Source organism: Indicator indicator, chromosome 8, assembly GCF_027791375.1.
Source record: "Indicator indicator isolate 239-I01 chromosome 8, UM_Iind_1.1, whole genome shotgun sequence".
Classification (NCBI taxonomy): Eukaryota; Metazoa; Chordata; class Aves; order Piciformes; family Indicatoridae; genus Indicator; species Indicator indicator.
This window is the reverse complement of record NC_072017.1, coordinates 17,012,848-17,036,387: the sequence shown is the minus strand read 5'-3', so window position 1 is coordinate 17,036,387 and position 23,540 is coordinate 17,012,848. Positions and strand designations below refer to the sequence as shown.

The following is a 23,540-nucleotide window of genomic DNA, read 5'->3' as shown; positions in this document are numbered from 1 at the left end:
CTGTTCAAATATGTTCATCCCCTGTTCAAATATGGGAACTATCATGCAAGTCCTTATGAAAAATTAGCTTAGGTACAAGCTGAGTCACCTTAATTCCTACAGACAGTCCCGTCTTAACCAAGGGTGCTTTTATGAAAAAGATAAGTGGAGTGCTTCAAAATTCTGGAAGTCATTTTGTATGTAGTCTGTCAGAAACAATGTTGTGTTTTCTGACTGGACACTTTCTTAAAACTTTACCAATCTCTCTTTTAAAGAAGTGAGTGTTTGCATTTCATTACATTAAGAACTAAGACCATTAAGATACTAAGCATAAGGATATAAGTACTATACTTTTATAGGTCATAATATGATTTTCCTCATTTGCACTCCTACACTAATGAAAGAAGATAGAAATAGAAACCAAGACATGTTAGGTGCAGACGGGAAATGTAAGATCATTGTCAGAGCTTACCTGACAATTTTGAATGTAATTGTTAAAGCCAATGAAAACTAATTAAAAAAAAAGGAAAACTTTGAGTCAGAATGGGAAATGAAGTTTTCAAGGCTAAGCAATACAATTGGGCAGTATTTACTAGTAGTTAGAATAAATAGTTAGGGAGCCATTGGTGTAGAAATTGTGGGTACAGCTAACACTCCAGTATCATATCAATATTTGGTCTTGGAACATGCAGCCATATAGTTGTGTGAATCATGTCCACAGGTATAATAAAGAACAGGAGCATCAGTATGTAATATTTACTCATGAGAAACAGAGGGACTTTTTTTATATCTTCAGCATCATGCTGTTTTGGTCAATTTAATTACTCAGCCTGAATTAGGGCAGCCAAATATGCTAAAACATACTTAACAAATGTTTGTTGCTTGATAGTCAGAAAATATGGCATATCATATTAAGCCTCAGTTGAGATTTTATATTCATACAACCTTATAATTTTCCAGATAAATCCAGTAAGTGGAAAACTACACCTAGAAAATCAAATTATTTCAGACATAAAAAGGTACTCTGGCCAAATGGAATTATACAATATTAAATGGCAGGTGTCAAAAGCATAGGACTTGTTACCCATTTGCAATTAAAAAAACAAACAAACAAACAAACCAAAAACAAAAAAAAAACACCAAACAAAAACCCCCAAAAAACAGTAATTTTTGATTTTGCTAACGTCCCTTTCAGAAAAGATCATAGCTAGTGACAGTTTTGAGAACCATAAAAATTTAAGAGAAGCTGCTGTTATTTTTCATAATTAGTACCATGGTGTGATGAAACCAGAGCCAGGGATTTGTACCTTACAGATGTAGAAACAAACTTATTTTTATAAAATGAGATAAGACTCTTAGACAAGCTTGTGCCTCAGTGTTCATAGAACAGAGCTTTGGGTGTCTTCCATGCATCAAGAGGACATAATCCCTTCTAAAATACCCTAATTTCTTTGCATTACATGCCAAATACCACGTAGTACCAGTACAGTTCCTGTATATAATTGTAGTACCAGTACAGTTCCTGTATACAATCAAAACACCAGGAAGAAGTAGGATGTGGGAGTGGTGATATCTCTAATGCCTGCCTCAACATGTGGAATACTTGCACTGAAGGAAACAGCTCTAAATCTGGGGCACTCAGTGGGAATACTGTCGCTCTCAGGACTTCATCTGCACTTCAGAAAAATGCAAGCTTTACCTTTTGATTTGTATAACATGAAGTATGTCCGCTTATTCTACTTTTGTCTACAGAATATGGTGAGTTCATGAATAGGATTACTTAGAGAGTAAAAGGCTTCTCAAGGCAGGTGAAAAATGTGTAGCAAAAAAGATGAAATGAAAATAATGGAGGAAGACCAATGGAGGAATATGTTACAGGTTATATGAAGCTATTCTGTATGTCAGTTTCCCTTAATTATATTGGTTTAAATTTTTCCTAACTCATAAGATGAAATCCTAGTTAAGTTTTTCAGAGACACAGCTGAAGCTATTTTTCATTGTTCTCTTCCCTGGAAAGTGACTTAATGTGGTTCTCATTATGCATCCTTAGTCCTTAATCTATCAAAAGTAAAGACACATTTGACTGCTGTTGTAAGAAAGACAAGTATTCATTGTCTCAGTTTATAATTACATATTGTGTGCATAAGGCTTAACTGCTTTAAACAAGCAGGGTTGTCTGATGCAAACATAGAGACTGTAATCAAACTGTGAGAATTGCTTTGTTTTCCTACAATAGGATTACTATTCTAATGTGCTACTTGGAGGAGTGACTCCCAACTCAAATAACTCTGTGATGGGGAGGTTCCTTGAGGGGAGAGAGAAATCATCATTTAAGTTGTGGTGACTTCCACAGCCACTTCAATAACCTCAAGGCTGACATATCTCAACAGCTGCTGTACACTGGTCCTACAAAATGAGGTCACTTTGTGGGCCTGCACTTGCACTACTGTCCTTCAAAACCCTTAGCCACAGGGTGAACTTAGAGTGAGAATACTGTTCATCTTCTTCATAGACTTCAGAAATATAAAATCTGGGAGATCAGGTAATTGGTCTTTGCTCTCCATGCCAAAGCCATTGAGGACTCCAGTACTAACATTTTGATTTGCAATTTTCAGCACCCAGTGAAATCTAAAATATGTACACAATGTTGATTTCTTCTTCATTATGCTGATACAGATAGCTCTATATTCCCATAGCATACAGAAGCTAGACTACTTTACAGAAACTTTTGCACAAATCCTCAAGATATTAATTGCCTAACTCTCACTGATTTCTTCACTGTTTTTAATATGCACCGTAAGTAGAATCTGTTTGAATCTGTGAGATATACAAAAGCAAACGTCCAAAATGTGCCCTTTATTTGAACACTGCATATCACCTGCTTCATGTTTTTTCAATGCTGTCATTTGAACCAAATAGTCAAATTTTCATGTATAAATGAATAACCTTCCAGAACTCTATCTATTGCAGTTCTAAGTACTGTTATAATTTCAATTAATATATCTAAGTGAAATCTAGACTTGTCCCTTGCAAAACATAGTCAAGTGATTCTTGATTTATTTGTTCTAGGTCATTGTAAAATTTTGACATGGGAATCTTATGGACTTTCAAAGAATAATGCAAAGAGTACATTTAAAGGCACTAGGGAAAAAAAATCGCTCCTGTCAAGAATGTTTGTTTTTTTTTTAACCTGGTAGCTATGGTCCTTTTTAATAAAAGCTGGATATGATCCTCTGTTCCTAGGAAGATGTCACATACTGGAAACAGCTGCTTACATGAAGGTTGAAGGAATGAAAATCAGCGGGGTGTCCTGGAGTAAAAGTCAAGGCAGAACTAGAGGGAACTACGAGAATCATGAAGGTTACAGGATGTTTTTTTTTAAAGTTATTCAAGTAAGTGTTCCAAGGGAGAGGAATATGTATCAGGAATAGTAAGACCCAAGGTAATCCTGGCCTAAAAATATAACCAATGACTTTTCAAAACATTACCAAGTATAATTTTGTAACTATAAAGGGCTATTTGTTTTATTGAATTTGATTATCACCCTACAGGGAACAAGACCATTGGGTCATACAGCTGTCAGAGTCTGTTATCACTCTTCTTCTCACCCCCCCCAAAAAACCCAACCAATCAAACAAAAACCAACAACAAACAAACAAGCAAAAAAAGAAGTGCTGAGTTATTAGGTGTTCAGTTACTAGTGAAATGGTAACACCCACCATACACCAACCTAAAAATGAATGTTGTAGAGCATATGTCACTTTAGTTTACATTTTTTTCTCTTGCATAAATAAAAAACATTTGGTGTTTGCTCTACAAAATATTATGGTTACTTTATGCATTTTATCTTCAATATACTTTGACTTCTCAACCTGGATGTTAGAACCATAGAACAATAGAATGGTTTGAGTTGGAAATAACCTTTAAGATCATCTATTTCCAGCCCTCCTGCTGGGGGCAGGGACACCTTCCAGTAGACCGGGCTCCTCAAGTGGAACAGCAGTAAGTAACTTTTTTTTTTTCCACTTTCTTGGGTATATTTTTCCCTTATAACATGCTTTCCTGGTTACCACAGCTAGAATTAATTAACTGTGGGGTTTTTTCCTTCCTTAGAAAACCATCAGAGAAAATTTCTTAAAATGAAGAATCATTTTGGGTTTTCTTATACTAATGCAAAGGTAGTACCATGCAGGGCTTTGATGATTAGAAGTTGTCATAGTTGTCTTCTCTCTCAGGTTTGCTTCCTCATTCTCACTGCTGTGCCTGAAAAGCTATTACTATGATATATAGCACATTAATTTTTATTGGTCAGACTTTCTGAAGTTGCTATCTAAGTCTCTGAAAAACATGCAACTTGATATACTTTTTTTGGTAGTGGGTAAAACTAAGGATAATTTTACTGTTATCACCCTGGAATAAGAGCTCTGCCTTAAGTTAGTTGGCTAAGCACTTCATTGGTGATTAGGATGCCTACATTTGAGTCCTTGCAGGCTGAGGATGAGCAGTAAGGCCTGTTTGGTTCCCAGATAAAAGCTCTAATCCTAGACTAGTTTGAAAATGGTGGGTACTCTCACCCCCTCCATTAAGCAGAACAGGCCAGATGGTTTGGGGATTTGAGCAAGGGCTAACTTGCTTCTACTGATTTCAGCAAGCTTTAGGAAATTACTTGAGCCATTCAGAAAAGATTGATGGATTTTGGATGAAGAGCTCTCTTTGTCCATGGATGTATAAAATATTTTTTTAATTCACATTTTTAATATTTCAGAGGTTATTTGGGTTGGTTTGTTGGTTTGCTTTTGCTATGCTTCTGAAATGCTAAGTGTCTGGGTGGGTGTCCTGTGAAGAGTTTTGTAAAAGTTGTATTTCAATTTTGCCTATTTCTGTTGCAATTTCACTCCGATAACTGCCTAGCAATACTCATTTGAAGTCAATAGAACTAGAACTTACTTTGCAAAGGGATGGAGAGGGACTGTTTGCAAAGGCCTATAGTGATAGGATGAGGAGCAATGGTTTTAAATTAGAGTAGATTTAGATTGGATCAAGTTCTTTACCATGAAGGTGGTGGAACACTGGAACAGATTGCCCAGGGAGGTAGTTGAGGCCCCATCCCTGGGGATTTTCAAGGTCACGCTCAACAAGGCTCTGAGCAACCTCTTCTAGTGGAGAATGTCCCTGCTCACTGCAGAGGGGTTGGACTAAATGACCTTTGGAGTTCCCTTCCAACCCGAACCATTCTATGATTAATGAGATGTCTCAAATACAAAGTCAAAGTTCAGAGTTCAGCAAATAAGCATATACACTACTTGTGCATCAAGTGCTATTCCTAGGTGAGTAACCTGGTTTGGTACCCTTGGATTCTGAAGTGGTATGGCCTCTGTTAATATTCTTTCTGGGACAGAAAGCCTTCTTTTCTTCTAGGCTCAGTAATATCTCACCGTCACTGCTAAAGTTTTGGAGGATGAGAACTGTTCTGTCACTATTCCAGTTCAATCTTTTCTGTACTTAAGGTATGGGGTCATTTGTAGGATGCTTATTAGTACAGAATTATCAATCTTTGTCATTCAGCCCATACCTAAAAGAAGAGGAATGTAGTCAGTAGTTTCTGTAAGGACTCCTTTATTTTTAAATTCTGACTCGCTTGTCTTTATTACAAAATAATCAAAATCCTGTGTGCTACAAAATCTACTTATTTTCCATAGGTTTCAGGCTAGAAAGATTGCAAAATGGAAAGGTTTAGTTAACTTTACTGGGGTTTTTTTTGTTGTTGTTGTTGTTTCTTTGTTTCTTGTTTATTATCTGTAACAATGGCTGGATTTAATTTTCTGTGCTCAGAAATACTTGTCATATCAAAAGTCAAAGCTAGTTAATATATAGGATGTTTGCTCTTAAAATAATAAAACATAGTACTGACATACTGTATAATAATGTTTATTGCAGCTCTTAATGCATGTCAGAATATTTATTACTTAAAGACTGAATACACTACTTCTGTGTTCTTAATGGAAGCTGTGTGTTCCCAGCTCTGATGCATATCGTGACTTGTTCAATGTAATTGCTTTTTTTAAGCCTTAGCTCAGGGCCTTTTAAAATGTTTGCACTTTCAAGCAGGGGTATAAGGGATTAGATTAAAATGGACATGACAATTACATGCACAAACATCATTCACTAATCCTCTGTCTTCATTGATCTTTACAATATTCTCAGTTGACAAAAGATTCTTTTCTTTTTTTCCTGCAGGAAGATAATGTGTCCCTGAAGATGTTTTTGCTCTAACAGTTTTTGCTCTAACAGCAGAAGGCATTTCTTGCTAAGAGCTGAGTTTTTCTGAGATTATTCCTTTGTCCAGATGAACTTTTTGTGCAATACATTACATATTGCACAATATATTGCAAAATATATTTTATTAGTTAGCACCTAGAATATGACTGGTTTCAGTGAGTGACTGTGGATGGTCTAATAGAGGAAATCTTTATTGAAAACATATTTGAAATCATCTGTTTCATCTCCTCAAGGGAATATAATGCAATTAGATCAAATAGGATTTTGGGAATTCCAGACTACCTTTTGCCTGTAGTTTTTTCTTGTGCAGGTAGGTAAATATCACATTGTTTAGAACAGGGTAGGTAGAGTAAAATAAAAAACAAGCCTGAATTAGCCCAAGTCCAGAAGCTAACTCCAGCAGCTTAAGCAACTGCTAAAAAGGGCTATGAAAAGGGATAAATGTCTAACTTTAAACAAACTTGACTAGATCTGAGTTGTCTTTAGATTTATTGATAGGTATGAAGCACACTGAGATGTTTGTCAGGAAAATTGTTGTTTTAGAGGTTCTACACTGATGCCATACCAACACAGAAAACCTACTGTGCATTTGAACTGTTCTAGAACTAAGGAGAAAGGGAACAATCAGTTTGTCCACACAAAGACATCTATTTGTGTTTTAAAAGCTCTATTTAATTCTGCCTTTTGGCTGCTAGTTCAAAAGGATGCAGGTCTCTTTCAATCCTATATGCCTACCAGCCTAAAAAACTCGTGGCTCAAGAATTATTAAATCAGTCTCCAAATACACTTAAGCAACTGAAAACTTGAGCAGACATAAACTCCATTCAGTATCCACTCACTAAGCTGCTCCTTTCATGAAGAAATTAACTTTGTGAACCAATGCATGTGTACCTAGATGAGCATCAAGACAGAAAGAAATGTCAAGTTAATGGGCTTTCACTAGGTACATGATGAAGAGGGTGGAACTAGAGGTTACTCATTGAAAAGCCAGTCCTAACCTTATTTTGATAGATCTCAAATACCCGTAGGTTGTAATATGACAGTGATACCAGAACAGGAGTCACAGGCACAAACAGGAAACATTTTCTCTACCTTCTGCTAAGCTGGAAAACAATCTTGTTACACTGTAAAGTCAGGATAAATATTTAAAAACTGCAGTAAAATTATCCAAAATGAATGAAAGACTTAACCATGTAAAGTACAAACATATGCTTTCAAATGGACTGTGTTTATTATATCTTATGTATAATAAATATTTTTTTCAAGGCATGGAAATAATGTATTTACATGTTCAGTTTTCTGAAGTTATAGAGTAGCCAGTTTCATAACTTTCACAACAATAAGGGAAAATATAAAACAGGGAACTAAGAAAGATGAAGTAGCAACATCAATTTTTAAATGTTCTATCTGTTCAACTATCCTTTCAATACTACTAAGAATTAAGCAGCTAAACCTTCATACAATTTAAATCAACAAAAGAAGATAGAGCAACTAAGAAATGCTTGTGAGAGATCATGCATTGTAGCACAATGTTTATGAAGGAAAGAGACTAGAAATTTTCTTTAATCCTCTTATGCCAATAAATTATCTGACATGTGTTCCTACACATTTACCTTTTGGAAATCTATTAACTGAAGAAGAAATCTAGTGACTTAAATGATCAGACAGTGTTAAAAAAAAAAAAATTAAAAAACACACTTATTTTTTTAAAGCAAGGGTATAAATTCAGATTCCTCAGAAGTACTTATGAAGATTTTTTTTTCATTATCGTTTATCATTAAAAACAGGTAAAGAAGAAATAATGAATACACCCCTTTTCTCAGTTACATGTGTTCAATACATTTGGTTTTAGTTCACCTTCAATACCTTCCTAATTGTGATAAGAAATGCCTTGAACAGGTTTGGTGTTTTGTTTGCTTGTTTTGTAGAGGCTTACAAGCTGGGACCTTTCCAAACTGCTGGGAAGGCTGCAGGCAGAGGCAGCTGGTGTTTGTCGACGGCCCTGGATGAAGCTCATGAATATCAAAGGGATGAGTGTCACGAGGATGGAGCCAGTCTCTTCTCAGTGGTGCCCAGTGATAGGGCATGGGGCAATGGGCACAAACTGTAAGTTCCACCTAAACATAAGGAAAAACTTCTTTACTTTGAGGGGGACAGAACACGGGAACAGGCTGGCCAGGGAGATGGTGGATTCTTCTCTCTCGATCTTCAAAGACAGCCTGGATGTGATCCTGTGCAACTTGCTTTAGCAGGAGGGAGTTGGACTAGACCTGCAGAAATCCCTTCCAAGCCCTAACATTCTGTTATTCTGTTATTCTAGAGAAGCAGAGAAGCTTGTGAGCTGGGATTACCTGAAATTTGGAAAGAGGCGGGAGGATGACAATGTGTAGATCCCTGTCTAGAGGCACCTGTGAATCCAAAGCTTGGATCTTCCTGGGTAAGATGATGAATATAGCTGAAGAAAGAAAAGTGCTTTGGTAGTGAACACAGGTACAGAATCCATTTTCTGTGCTGTAGGAGATGACTGGGCCTGCTGAGAAAGCAAGGCAGATTCTGGAGTCACAAGAGTTATTTTGTGCTGTTGAAGAAATCAAACTGCCTCAGATATGGTGAGCTCTGATATTGTGTAAATTTGTATTAAAGTATAGAAGGATTTGGAGGGGAGTTGGGGAACATCTGGCACCATCTTTGTAATTGCAGCAATGACATAGGGAGGGGCATGTTAGTAAAAAATACATTTTCAGCCCACATGTTCCTGTAACTGTATTGGCTTTCAAGGAAAATGAAAGCCTAAATCATGGTCTCACAATACTTGTTCTACCAGCTCTTAATCACCATATTTTATAGCATTCTGCATATTCTCTTTGGAAAAGGAAAAATGCTATGCAGAAAACAGCTCTTTTGACAAATTTGTATAATTTTACTTTTTAAAGTATTATAATATGGTTTCAACTGTTTTAAAAATATGATTTAGGATATATCTTTGCAGTATGGGTGTGATGCATAAAAACATCTGAGGACACAGCTCTTTATGCTGAATGACTACTTTGGCTATTGTAATTAAAAATGCACACCCAGAGTGCATGAAGCATGCAGAATAGAGTGAAGACATGGGAGTGCAACTGAGTTTTTAAATTATGCCAAAATAAGTCAAATTGATTCAAGGAAGGAATTTCAAGATTAATGCCTCACGTAAGGCATTTATACAGGAGAATTTTGTCAGCATACCTCTACTAGACTCAAGAACAGAAATTAGGAACTAAAGTGACAATTCAAAAATCCCTTATTTCCTTGATTTATGTTCATTTAACAGTTATTCTAAAGTCAACCATAGTTTTTGTTTCTGTAAACTAAGTGCTAGTAAATTTCAGGTTCATGCAAAAATGAGTGAGAAAATCTATATTCCTACAGTGATCGATGGGGCTTTATAGACTTAACTCCTATTAGCATTCATTAAAGAAAAAATACCCATATATCACGATGAGCTTAATTTCCATTGCTTAATATATACCTTGAGGCAGCTATACTAAGGACATTTAAAAAATTATTTCTTTTGGCTCATTCCCCCCCCCCCTTTTTTTTTTTTTTAAAGTATTACTATAATTTTTTAAAATGTCTTTACATTGGTATCTGTGTCCTTATATATTAAAAGAAACCTCTTCAGTCTTGCATAATGGTATCCTCAGTGGAATTAGTCTTCTTGTAAAGTTGCAACAAAATATGAAACTTTGTAAACAACATACCTCATACAACATGAATATTTAGTGATGCCACAATGTTATTCTCTCAGATCCACCTATTTCCCTACAATAGTGTCAGCATAGATCTCAGCTTGCAAATTAGTTATTTTCACAGCTGCTTCTTGGTAATGTTGTAGTTGCTATGGCAGGACATAGACTTAGCAACAGGTAAAACGATAGCTGCTATTCAGGCAGATTGAAAAAGACTAACATAAAAATGTTAGTAAGAAAGAAAATGCCAGATGACACGATCTTTCATAGTGTGGTGTTGCATAAATCATGGCTTTTCCTCTAAGTGAAACAACAGTCAAAAAGAAGCACAGGCAAGAGGTAGCAAGAGGCGTGTTTTCTCCATCCTTTATAGAACAAGATTAGATGGGTGTAAGGAAATAGAGGACATAAAAATTAGCTACAGGTTAAGTCTTCCTTGGAGTGAGAAGATTAAGATTCTGGAAGAACCTTCCATAAAGGCTGGCATGTAAAGAAACCATTTTGGTTTTAGCAATAGAACAGGAGATGGATTAAATTCTAAAGCACAATTTCCTGCACTAGTAAGGGCTTGCAAGGGAGGTCCCATCAAGACTTCTGTTCCTCATAATTGCAATATATGGTTATAAGGAAATGGAGAATTTGGTGTCTTTTAAAATGAAGTGATCAGCTTTCCACACAGTACAAAATATTTTGTAAAATCTTTAAGAATGTTTGTTAATACAGACCAGTGAGGAGAACGTTATTTCCTATAGTATGGCTGGAAGAGCTGATTGTAACACCTATTCTAGTAAACATTTATCTATTAAAACCAAACCAAACCAACCAAACAAACAAACAAACAAAAAACCCAAACAAACAAACCCCCCAAAACAGAACAATTACTCTTAGGCTCAGAGTATTTAAGGCAACTTCAGACCTGGATTCAGTATTTTCTTCAAAAGAGGTAAAAATAATATTTGTAGCTAGGTTTCCCTTAATGTAAGAATTTAAGAAAACATCACCCAGCATACAAATTTAGTACTTGCACTCCTGCCTGTTCCCTCAACCTATGAAACAGTCTCTGGCTGACATATTATAAAATATTTACAGAACTGGTCATACCTGAAGTTGGTATAAATAGTTGTATACCTGACCCAACATTTCTCCCCCAAGCCTGGGAGGTCAAAGCAGAAAATACTGCATGCATTTTGTAGCAGCTGAAGAGAGATTCTGGGGGAGCCCAGCTTGAATGAATGGATACAGCCACTCAGCTTTCAGCACTAGGCCTGAGGTACTAAAGTAATTTTCATGTTTTGTGACAGCTGTGACTGTGAAGTGATAGCTTGGAGATTTCAATCATTTAATGTTTGCTGTTGTCAATTAACAAAAATATTTGTTTGTATACTTATTCATTGGTAACTCTTCCTAAATCGCTGAAAGGCTATCTGGAAATGGCAGGGTTTGAAACCTGAAAAAAAGACCTTGCTGTTTTTCCAGTATTTTCTCAGACAAACATACTCTGTTATTGCATAAGATTGCACTATATCTCTAGAGCTTTGAGAAGAATTTGACCTTAGGTTGCTATCTAAACTTGAGTCTTGGCTTTGAGCTGTCTTGTTGCTGTTTTATAGTAACAAACAAGAAAGAATAACATAATGTTTAATAAGAATCTTATTTGTTCATTTTTTACTGATGTGTCTATTCATATGTTTTATTTCTGTTTTTCTATATATTCATGTTGAACAAACTGGCTTTCAAACATGAAATATGTGGAAACCATCCCTGCAACTGAGCCCCTTTTTTCAAATAACACAAAAATGATTAAAGGAGTGGAACATCTTCCTTATGAGGAGAGACTGAGAGAGCTGGGTCTCTTTAGTTTGGAGAGGAGGAGACTGAGGGGTAACCTGATTAATGGCACCATGACACACCTTGTAACTTGGGTGAGACGGATGTGAGCTAGCTGTGCTACCTTTATTTAACATTTCCTTGTCCTCCTCTGCTGGATCATGCTGTTGAGCTGTTGTAATACCAGTGAGCATCTTCCACGAGACAGTATCTGAATTCTAAAAAGTTATGCTAGACTGAAAATTTGAGCAGAACTGCACAATGTTTTGTGTTGCTTATGAAGTCAACTGATACAGGTTTGTTTTCTTTGCTTCAAATTTGAAAACAAATTATTCTATTAGTTTGCAATGAATATATGTATATATTAGTAATGTACTTTTTCAAGCACACCTTGGTTGCATCCTATAAATTTTCTGTACAATATAGAAAATAGATGCTGTATCTGAGGAGGGTGGTATGATGCTGTCTGCTTAGAATGCAGGTTCAGCAGGGAGATTTGCATGGATTAATCTGGTCATGTAGCAAATTGCACAGCTGCAAACCCACTAGAACCTGAAAAACCTCTGTCTGCTCCTGACACAGTGACCCAGGCTCAGAATGGCAGAGGCAAGTTTATGACAAAATAAAGGATATTAAATGATTTAGCTTCTGAAGTCATACAAGCACAATCTGTTGACACCTCTGTCCCTTGATAAAAGGAAGTTAATTGTCAAATAGAGGAAAAAATTATTTTTTTTTGATGAAATGGCCTTTTCATGTTCACTCATCTGAGATAAAAAGTGCAGAATAGAGATTTCTGTCCATCACTTCAGTATTAACACATTTTTATGTCCATTACACAGAACTTTTCAGTATATTTTGAAAAAAGAATATATTTCCTTGTATTTGAGACAATCAACTAAATGATTTATTTAGGGAAAAGTATTTAGTGAAACTCATCAGCATTAAACTTTGCAGTGCTTTACAAGTGAACACTGTTTTCAAGCACTCTAAAGACAACCTAGAAAGGCAGAATAGAACATAAATTTTCACTTGAAGAAAGATGAAACTAATGCAATTAGAGCTGCGGCTTGTAAAATAAGAATAATTTATAATGGCTTGTAAATGAATTAATACATGTTAAAAGCACATTTCGTTTGTAAATGTAAAATAATATGATTAGTGCTGGAAGTACAATAACATCTATCACCGGCTTTTTAACAACAGTCAGGATAATGTAGTTCTTTTCAGACTGAATCAAGAGAGACCCATCAGCAAAAATGTGGCAGGAACAAATAACAGACATGCTTTTTAATGTGCTGGTTGTCTGCATTGCTGTAATTTGCCATAAGGTCTCTTAATGAATGTCCCTTTCAATACATTTTTAGCCCACGCATTATGCTAAGCATAATAATACATAGTAAATATTGCTGTAAATCCTCATTAAGATCAAAGTGTTGCTCCTGACTTTTAAAACTCAAAAAACCTTAAGGAGGTTGGTCAGTCCTATTTACTAGAAAAAAGGAGGCTTCCCCTTGTATGACCTATTATCTCCCCCATAACCTCACTCTTCTGTAGCCTTTGCTTCAGGTATTCAGTACTCTGTGAACATTTGTAGCTGAAAATCTTGGCATTGATGTTATTCTCACCATGTAAGACTTTTTTTTGTTGGTAGCTGCCAACAATCTACATGACGCTGCTCTTAATCAGGGAATCTCTTAGTATTAGGAGGTAGAGCCCAAATACAGGTTGTGCACAGATTGAGCTACAAAAAACCCATAAAGGACTTTTGAGGATGTTGTGATAAATCCTGTGATAAAAAAGTTCCAGTGCATCCATAAGCAAATGATTTGGTTTCCCGTAGGAAATGATTCCCGCATTGCTAGCATACATTTAACTTTACATGACAAAGCAATCTGATTCGTTTGTGAGATTTTTAGGGTTAGCTATGTCGCTATTTATCTGAAGTAAAATTCAGATTTAATTTATGTTAAATATGCTATGTTAATTTCATATAATGAAATAGTTATTTTAGTCTAAGCTTTAATTTTTTTTAAAATCTCTTGTTCTTTAAGATTTCTAAATCCTTATGACTTTTACTTGCCTAGAGGATGAGTATGAAATCCTTACTTAGTGAATACTGTTGAGAGAGATACAGATCAGATATTGCCATTCATTTCAATAGCATGTGAAGATTTGCAAGGCCTGACTTTAAGTCATGCTGCTGATGAAATTTTGTTTAGGGGAGTTTTACATTGTGATTTACTTTTTCTCTACCTCCTCAGAGCATATATGATATACATTAGGTTCCTCATATGATCACATAAAATGACCTAGGTTCAACTAGAATCACATCTTCCATGCAAGATATGGCACAGCTTTTCCCCACTATGAACCATCTTATTTGTCTTTTGAGACAAAGAAATTGAATATGAACTAACTATAACTCGTGCTCTCAAGAAGTTGAAAGACTCAACAAAAAAAAAAAAAAAGCTAAACAAACATAGCAACAAAAAATAAAACAAAAACCCCCAAACAAACCCACCAAAATCCCAACCAACCAAACACAACAAACCCAAACCAAAAACCTAACCATGAAAAAAAAAAACAACCAAACAATTTATGGCATTTCAAGCTGTAAACCAAATTAAGGTCCTTTTCTATTTCATTTAACCATCTCTCCTGATCGGTTAGACCAGGTATATGAGTTTAAAAATCAGAATCACACAGAGTCACAGAATGTTAGGTATTGGAAGGGGCCTTAAAAGACTGTCTAGTCCAACCTCTCCTGATAGAACAGGACCATCTAGAGCAGGTCACACAGGAACACATCCAGACATATGTGGGAATTAAGCATGTGCAAATTAGAACTCACTTCCCAGAAAGCTGCACACTCACTTCCCACTGCGCACTGAGAAACTCCTCTTCCTTACTGAGAACCATGAAGTCCGGTAATGCAAAGTTGGCGCTGGTCTGTAGTTTGCAGCCCATCCTGGTTGGTTTGGGTTTTTTAACACATTGCTCTTCTGTTTACTGTGTTATACACAACCGAGGCAGCAGAGGGAGCTCAAAGATTTTAACGATCAGTGAAAGAATGGCGAAATAGAGACTGGAAGATTCAAGAAACTGACAATGCTGGGTGCAAAGACACGTAAGAGCGTGTCTTGATGTACTCGGACCCCTTTAAAGTTAACCGATTATATGCAATTCTCATTATTCTGCTGGTAGTTTTAGATACCAGCGAGCCTTCAAGATACTATTTAGTGTCCAGGTTTTATTCTGCGCTTGCTGATTACTTAAGCTCTTTTGTTTCCTGCTTGAAAAAATAATTTATCAAGAACATAGAAAGCTTTTTTGAGACTAATAAATTGTTCTAATGAGTCATCTTGTGCACAAGGATTTAGAATAAATGTTAAGACATAACTACCTGGATTTTAAGGGCTACAGTAAATAAAACTGGTAAAATAATAATAACTGGTAAAATGCTGAACTGCAGTAAATGGATTTGTTCCAAAATGTAGAAAGTCAGCTTTTAAAATAATGGAATATGCTTTTGAATGAAATTACAATATAGAAATATTATAATGTTTTTCAGAAGATGTTCATCTTCAGTGTTGGGGAGAAGTAAAACTAATAAAACACACAATGAAAAGTCCTATCTACACAAAAGCATTTGTTTTTCTGCAAGGGAGGATTTGAGTCTCTGAGATGTCAACAGCTGCAGACCACAAGCAAAAGTCTGTTTTGAACTGTACCAATGAATAGCATATAAACACCATACCAGTATCATGAAGGCAGCATTTGTCCTAAGGTCACAGTTGTGCTTAATTATCCATTTTTTGAATACATATAATCAATAGAACAAAGCCTCCTGTGGTTCTGACCAGATTTGGTCTTTTCTGTAACATACTCCTGGAACCATTTGTTATAGATCAGGTTGTAGTCTGTCTCAACTATTTTAATTTGCTTTCAAGGCAACAAGGAGAAGAATGTAACTTCACTGTAAAATCAAAGTATTGAACTGGCTTACTAAATTGCTCTGAATGGAAACGTTTTTTACTTCTCACACTTGAGATGTGAACTCAGACACTCTCTTTCTAAATTCAGGACTTTTTTTTTTAAGTGGCAGAAACTTCAGTTTTCTAATATTCTTTTTATAACAATCTAATTGCCGGATATTTGCCCTTTACTGACCCTGTGGTCTGTCTTCTGCTTTGCACCAGATTCACAAAGCTTGCCATCAAAAAGTAGCTGTGGAGCACTATTATTCTTATCATGTGGGTATTGCTTAATCCTCTGATAGAACCTGAATAAATCTCCTGGGATGCCATGTCAATCTGTTTTGCAATCTGGCAAGGCACCCAAATGCAAATTAAAGTAATTTTCTACCTGAAAAAATAATCTGCCTTTCTCAGCAATGTCTACCACTGTGTTCCAAGGTAGATGAGGCAGCTGTGAATATCAGTTTGGAGATAGGAGTCATAAGTATTTGACTTTATGAATTTCCTAGCTACATGCCCTTGGCTACATTCAAAGGTCTGGCTTTAGCTCTTACCTGCAATTCAGAATGGTGACTTTTGCCTTCATCTTTTCTTATTTGCTATATTTTGACCTTTTAACTCCCTTCATATCTCTCTATTTTCTCAGTTCTGCCTTTACCTCAGTCCCCAAATTACTATATAACAGTTTCCAGAAGTGCTTATTTGCCTTATATAAAAATATGTAAAGCACTTGTATGGAGAAAAAATGCCTGCAAACTATAGGCCAGTCTGTGTCATCACTGTGCCTGGCAAGATCATGGAGCAGATCCTCCTGGAGGCTTTGCTAAGGTACATGTAAAATGAAGAAGAGGTGATTGTTGGTAACCAACATGACATCACCAAGGGCAAATCATGCCTGATGAACTTAGTGGCTTTCTGTGATGGAGTTACAGCACCAGTGGATATGGGAATAGCAACGGATGTTATCTACCTGGACTTGTGTGAAGTGTTTTGACACTGTCCTGCATGACATCCTGGTCACCAAATTGACCAAGTATGGATTTGAAGGGTAGACCACTCACTAGATAAGGAACTGGACGGATGACCACATTCAGAGTTGAGATCAACAGCAGTGTCCAAACAGAGGCCAGTGTTACTCAGGGGTCGGTGCTGGAACCACTTCGGAAGCAATATGGACAGTGGGATTCAGGGCACCCTCAGCAAGTTTGTGGAGGATTCCAAGCTCTGTGGTCCAACTGACACACTGGAGGGAAGGGATGCCATCCAGAGGGACCTGGACGTGCCCAAGAGGTGGGCACAAGCCAACTTCATGAAGTTCTACAGGGTCAAGTGCAAGATCCTACACCTGTGTTGGGGCTACCCAAAGCACAAATATAGGCTGGGAGAGGAGTGGCTCAAGAGCAGTCTTGAGGAGAAGGGCTTGAGGGAGGTCAGTTGATGGAAAAACTCAACATGAGCTGGCAATGTGCACTTGCAGCCCAGAGAGCCAATCATATTCTGGGCTGCATGAAAAGAAGTGTAACCAGTAGGATGAGGGGGGTGAAATCTCCCTCTCTATTCTCATGAGACCCCACCTGGAGTAATGTGACCAGTTCTGGTGCCACCACCATGAGAATTACACCAAACACCTGGAGTGGGTCCAGATGAGGGCTACAAAGACGATCAGAGGCCTGGAGCACCTACCCTGTGGGGACAGGCTGTGAGAGTTGGGGCTGTTCAGCCTGGAGAAAAAAGAGCTCCAAGGAGACCTTATAGTGGCCTTCCAGTACCAGAAAGCTGGGAAGGGACTTTTTGCAAGGTCTTGTAGTGATATAATGAGAGAGAATGGATTGAAGCTTGCAGAGGGCAAATTTAGACTAGATATTAAGAAGAAATTGTTTAGAGTGAGTATGGTGAGACACTGGTACGGGTTGCGCAGGGAGGTTGTGGATGCCCCTTCCTGGAGGTGTCAAAGCCAGGATGGATGAGACCTTGAACAAGCCAGTCTAGTGCAAAGTGTCCCTGCCCATGTCAGAGAGGTTAGAACTAGATGCTCTTTTAGGTTCCTTCCAATGCAAAGCTTTCTATGAATATCTTTTAGTTCCACAGATTTTAATGAGTAAATCTGTGCTCCAAGTCATTACTGTATGTTTCACCTGTTAAATAAGATTACCCAAGTTATTTTTGTTCATTCACAGTTCAATATTTGGTTTTACTGTCTTTAGACTCTATCTCATTATTTCCTTAAAATCCACAGACTTTTTGTACTCTATCTTCTGCCTTTCTTTGACATATAAACTATAAGTATATATACAAAAGGTGTGCAATCCACTTATTTACCCCACTTTAAGAATTTGTAAAGAAATCTTATGTACCGGATCACTGTTTGAGTTATTCTCTCTGTGCAATAGGTCTATGGAAGAAGGAATTTAAAAATAAAGTATATATCACCCTATGCACTGTTTATAACAAAATTCTAAAATATTAACAAAATAACCTAATGAATTGACATTTTTGAGGTTGGAAAGTTTGAACACTATAGACACAAATTAATTAAAAATGAGTTCACTACAACTGTCAGATAAAACTTATGGAGATATTAAAAAACAGCCTTTGGCTTTACTTTTACTTGTGTGATAGATGGTATAATGATGGATTTTATGTTAGAATAAACCAACCAAACAGAAAAGCACCAAACAATTGCTAAAGTAATGTTCTCATTTTCTGTTCTCAGATGTGGATTTCCTCCTTTATTTAGCTTCTGGTGAAGAGAAGCCCTCGCTAGCATTTGAGCCCATTGACCAACTTGAACTTTAAACATTTTTTGAGGTAAAATATCTTACCATGGTTGTCTCTGCAATGGATCCAAAGCTGTTTATAAATATGTTGCATGTGACATTAACTGGAGGGCCTGCAAAAGAGGAAAAAAACCCAGTCCTTGTTCCAAAATCATTGCTTAAGCAGTGACTGTAAAATACAAACCATTATGAAACAATGTTTATTGATTTAAGAAAAAATAAGTCTACATTCACACCTCATTTAATGCAAAATTAAATTGAAGGTTTTCCAATAATTTTCCTTGTGATCGTTCTCTAAGGTACAATACTTGACTGGCCACTTCTCAATAAAAGACAGAAAGTTTGTTATAAAATTGTGAGGATGATACTATATATAATGATAAAAATTCTGTCTGAAATAAATAGTAAAAAGCATTTTTATGTGTTTCAATTAGAACTGTATGTCATTTGTTACAACAATTAGAGATAAAAGTCACCTTTTTCACTTTAAGCAGCTGCTCTCTTTCATGTTATCTGTCATCACTGGTTACAGAAAAATATTGCTGCTCTTATCTCCACTGCTTACAGGAAGAATGTGGATAAGAAAAAATGACTTAGATTCTATTCTCATTCCTCTTAAATCCACAAAAAGGTTAAGAATCTATTTAAACTGAATTTTCTGTTACCACAGGCATTCAATCAATTGTTGTTCTGTCTTATCTTGCAATTGTGAAGCATCAGTAGTGGCAGAGCAGCCATGATGATAACAGAACAATGATTTGTCTCTTCATGGAAAAGGTTTTAAATTATTTCTCTGAAAGTTTCTGTAAAAATGACATTGTGGTAGAGCATGTGAATTGCTCCATTATTTCTTATCAACTTCATTCAGTGTACAATGAAAAGAAGATTTTTTTTTTTTCCATCACAAGGTTTTTCTGTCACCCTCCTGTACCTTGATATTCTTGTATCAATAACCTAGTTCAGCACTGGAGCTCTTTTAGCAGAGCAAAGCAGTCACTAATAATGAAAGATCTATACAGGGAATTTGAGTGCTGGTCTTACGGACCCTTATGCAATATTTCTTTTCCAGGATTGCTGAAGTAAGAAGTTGTCTGGTTCTGCTCATGCTCTGCAGCTAGCAAATCTAAAGTGACCAATGTACTTGATATCAAATACATGAAGAATCTGACCATCCATTAAAAATTGGACCAGTAGGACGCAACTTGGAAGATTCCATTTTCTTTCCTCAAGACAATTGTTATTTTGATGTACTTTATGGCAATTTCAAGAAAAAAATCTCTGTGTTCTTCAATCATTAATAATACACAAGACTATACTTATGGAGCAGAATTCTCAGGTAAGGAGGTATCACTCTGCAGTCACTTTGATACCATTTTCACTTTGATACTTGGCTACTTATTTAGAACTGTTAAGCACATCCAACATATTTATCCTTCTTGAAATTCAGTAAATTTGGACAACTCCTGAAAATTATGAAGGGGAAAAAAAAAAAAAAAAGCCAGAGTGACAAAAAAAGGCAGAGTCAGTAAAAATTGTCAGAGAGAATAGTGTGCTTCCTGGCTATGTTAGATAATTTCTTTGCAAGGCAGCTTTCCTGACAAAAGCTTCCCTATTTTAATGTTTGTCATCATTTCAACTTTGGTATGATATTACCTTGTTTAAAATCATCCTACGCTTCAAATTTTAAGTTTGATGTATCAAAAATCATAGCTGCTTTTATGAAGAAAAATCTCTAAATCACTACAGTGTTGATGCTTAATTTGAAAAGCAGTGTTGCAGAAATATAGTTAACAGCTAGTTGAAAGGAACATAAAAGGAAAGGTTAAAAGTGGATTGTGAATGATGGAGAGATTACTTAAAGATAGTGCGAAGAGTAAAAATGAACTTTGCAAAACATGGTCAAAAAGAAGCATAAATGAAGTTGCTGAAACAGGAAACCACAGGAAATGCAAACCACAAGAACGCAGACAAGCTAAACATACATTAAAGACAGGAATAATAATAAAAAAAAAGATGAAACTCACTAGAGACAGGAAAGCTAACAGTGATAACTATCTGCAAGGCATTAAGAATAGAATCTTGCCAAGATCTGGAAAGTGAAGGTAAAAGAAGATTATTACAACATAAAAGATAAGAAGCTCAGAGCAGAAAAACTAAATGGAGTCTTTGTGCCTCCAGTTGCTAGCTGTGTCAAATACTGGAGCCATTCTGATTCAAGAATATATGAGGACTTTAGAAGACATTTCAGGCAAAGCAAACAGGAACAAACTGACAGGCTGAGGTGATATCAAGCCATATATTATAAAAATCTTTGCAAAACTGTGGATATAGGAATCACTGAATCAGTTATCACCTGTGTCAGTTTTGGTATCAGTGGAAATGCATACCCTGTCCAGCAAGTATAACTTTAATTAAAAAACAAAAAACAGACTTGAGGTACGATGGTGGATGATGCTGTCAATGAACTCTATCCCTTTAAACCTTACCTCTGTACCTGCTAGATTGGTAGAAATTATAAGAATTGTTTTGCTTACAAAATATGGGTGAATATTATGGGCCCCAAAGGGATGAACTAATGTGCTGGGGGAGCTGGTAGATGCTATTGCTAAGCCAATCTCCATTGTCTTTGACAGGTCATGGAAAACAGAACAGGTGCCTGAGGACTGGAGGAAAGCCAATGTCACGTTAGCCTTCCAAAAGGGTAAGACTACTCTTTTGGGTATAAAACTACAGGCCAGTCAGCTTCACCTCTACCCCTGCAGATGGAACTAAGCACACAGAAGAAAAGAAAGTTATCATGAATGGTTAACATGGATTCACCAAAGGGAAAAATCATGCTTGACCAATTTCACGGACTTCTATGATGGCATGAGTGGCTGGATAGATGAGAGGAGAGCAATGGATGTTTTTAACCTCAGTTTCAGCAAGGCTTTTGACACTGTCTCCTACAAGATCCTCATGGGGAAGCTTAGGAAATGTGGGTTAGATGAGTGGACGGCCAGGTGGACTTATGAGATAGCTGTGAACAATGGCAAAGAGTCTAGTTGGAGTCCTACAGAACATCTCCAGTGTTCTCCAAGGGTCAGTACTGGATCCAGTCTTGTTTACTATATTCATTAATGACCTGGAAGAAGGAACAGAGTGTACCTCCAGAAAGTTTACTGATGATATAAAACTGGGTGGAGTGGCTGTGCAGTAAGACTTGGACAGGCTAGAGAGTTTGGTGGAGAGTAAATTAATGCAGACCAACAAGGGGAAGCGTAGTCTTGCACCTTGGGAGAAACAACCTCATGCACCAATACAGGTTATGGGTTCATCTGCTGTGCAGATAATGACTTTGGTGTCCTGGTGGGTAGCAAGTTAGCTATGAGCCAGCGATGAGCCTTGTTACCAAGAATACTTTGGGGTGCATTAAGAGTGTGACCAGCAGGTTCTTCTTCCTCTCTGCTCTGCCCTAGTGAGGCCACATCTGGAGCACTGTATCTGGTTTTGGGCTCTTCAGTTCAAGAGGGACAATGATCTACTGGAGAGAGAGTCCAGTGCAGGGATGTGAAGATGATTAGGGGACTGGAGCATCTTACTAGGAGAGGCTGAAAGACCTAGGGCTGTTCAGCCTGAAGAAGACTGAAAAGGGATCTTATCATTACTTTTTAAACATCTTAAAGAAGGGCATCAAGAGGGTGGGGCTAGACACTTTTCAATGGTGCCCAACACACCCAGCAACAGGACAAAGGGCAACAACACAGACTAGAACACACAAAATTCCACATAAAGATAAGGATAAATTTTATTTTGAGGATGATGGAGCACTGGAACAGACTGCCCAGAGAGATGGTGGAGCTTTCTTCTCTGGAGATCTTTAAAGCCAGGCTGGACCCGCTCTAGGTGAACCTTGCTTAGCAGAGGAGTTGGACTAGATCTCCAGAGGTCCCTTCTAGTTCCTACGATTCTGTGAATACTTTTGCTGAACATGTCTACTGAAGCTCTCTTTGAAAGAGCTGATGAGTATGTGGACAAAGGCAATCTATGACTTAAATATTAATTTTAATTGTAATATATAATTAAATTAATTGAAAAAGTTAACTTGGATATTCAAAAACTTTTCAGCATGATCTTGTCAAAGGCTTTTTAAGGTTGTTAGAAGTGAGAGACAGTCTTGATAGTCCTTTTGCTTTGAAGTTTTTTAACGTTAGGCGTAAATAGCAAATTTTCAAAGTATGAAGTGATTGCTGGTAAGGTCCTCCATGGATTTGCACTGAATCTTTGTAGTAGGAGAAGTGCCTTGGTATAGGCTTGATGTACTGAAAATAAAAATATTTTGCAACTGGAACAAAGATTTTACAAGAGTTATTAATTTTATGCTTGATCCTATAGCAAAAATAATATCATCAGTCTTCTCTATTATTTCTGTTGTACAAGAACAGACAGGCAGAATTCCTTATCCAAAAGCAGAGCATTCAGTCAAATTATCACTAAAATTGGTAGTTTAAAACCTTGTCTACACCAGAATTTTATTGGAAGAACAAATTATTTTAAATTATTGTATGAGTTCTCTTATTCGTTCTTGTTGTGATTCTCAAAACTGTTGCCAGATTAAAAACCTCAAAAAAGCACTAAGCCCCAGTGCTTGTTCTAGGACTAATAAAACTAACCAGAAAGTGGCAAAGTCACTTAAGGAGAAGCTTATTCTTTGTGACAGATTTGAATCATTCTGGGCAGATTTGTTCAAACTGCGTAGCTGTCTTAGAAGATTTAGAATGTACACTTTTTAAAAAAGAACCATGTCAAATTAGGTTTTGTCTCTTTAAATTTTAATAGTTACAAAACAAGACTGTAAATCTTTTGAATTATGCTTTCAAGAAGCACTGTATTGAATTTGCTAATCTCCATACCATCTGCCTATTCTTCAGCATAGCCCCATCAGCAGATTGTGATTGCATGGTGTCCAAAACACACTCCAAAATTCA

At 36.7% G+C, this 23,540-nt stretch overlaps 1 protein-coding gene across 2 annotated transcripts in view; it reads right to left on the bottom strand.

The window, feature by feature from the left end:
- GLRA3 (glycine receptor alpha 3) overlaps positions 1 to 23,540 on the bottom strand; it is a 68,767-nt gene that overhangs the window by 26,468 nt on the left and 18,759 nt on the right. For both annotated transcript variants that reach the window (XM_054382970.1, XM_054382971.1), the window contains one exon: positions 18,619 to 18,686. In XM_054382970.1, the coding sequence (XP_054238945.1) occupies positions 18,619 to 18,686 (68 nt within the window). The remainder of the gene's footprint in view (positions 1 to 18,618; positions 18,687 to 23,540) is intronic.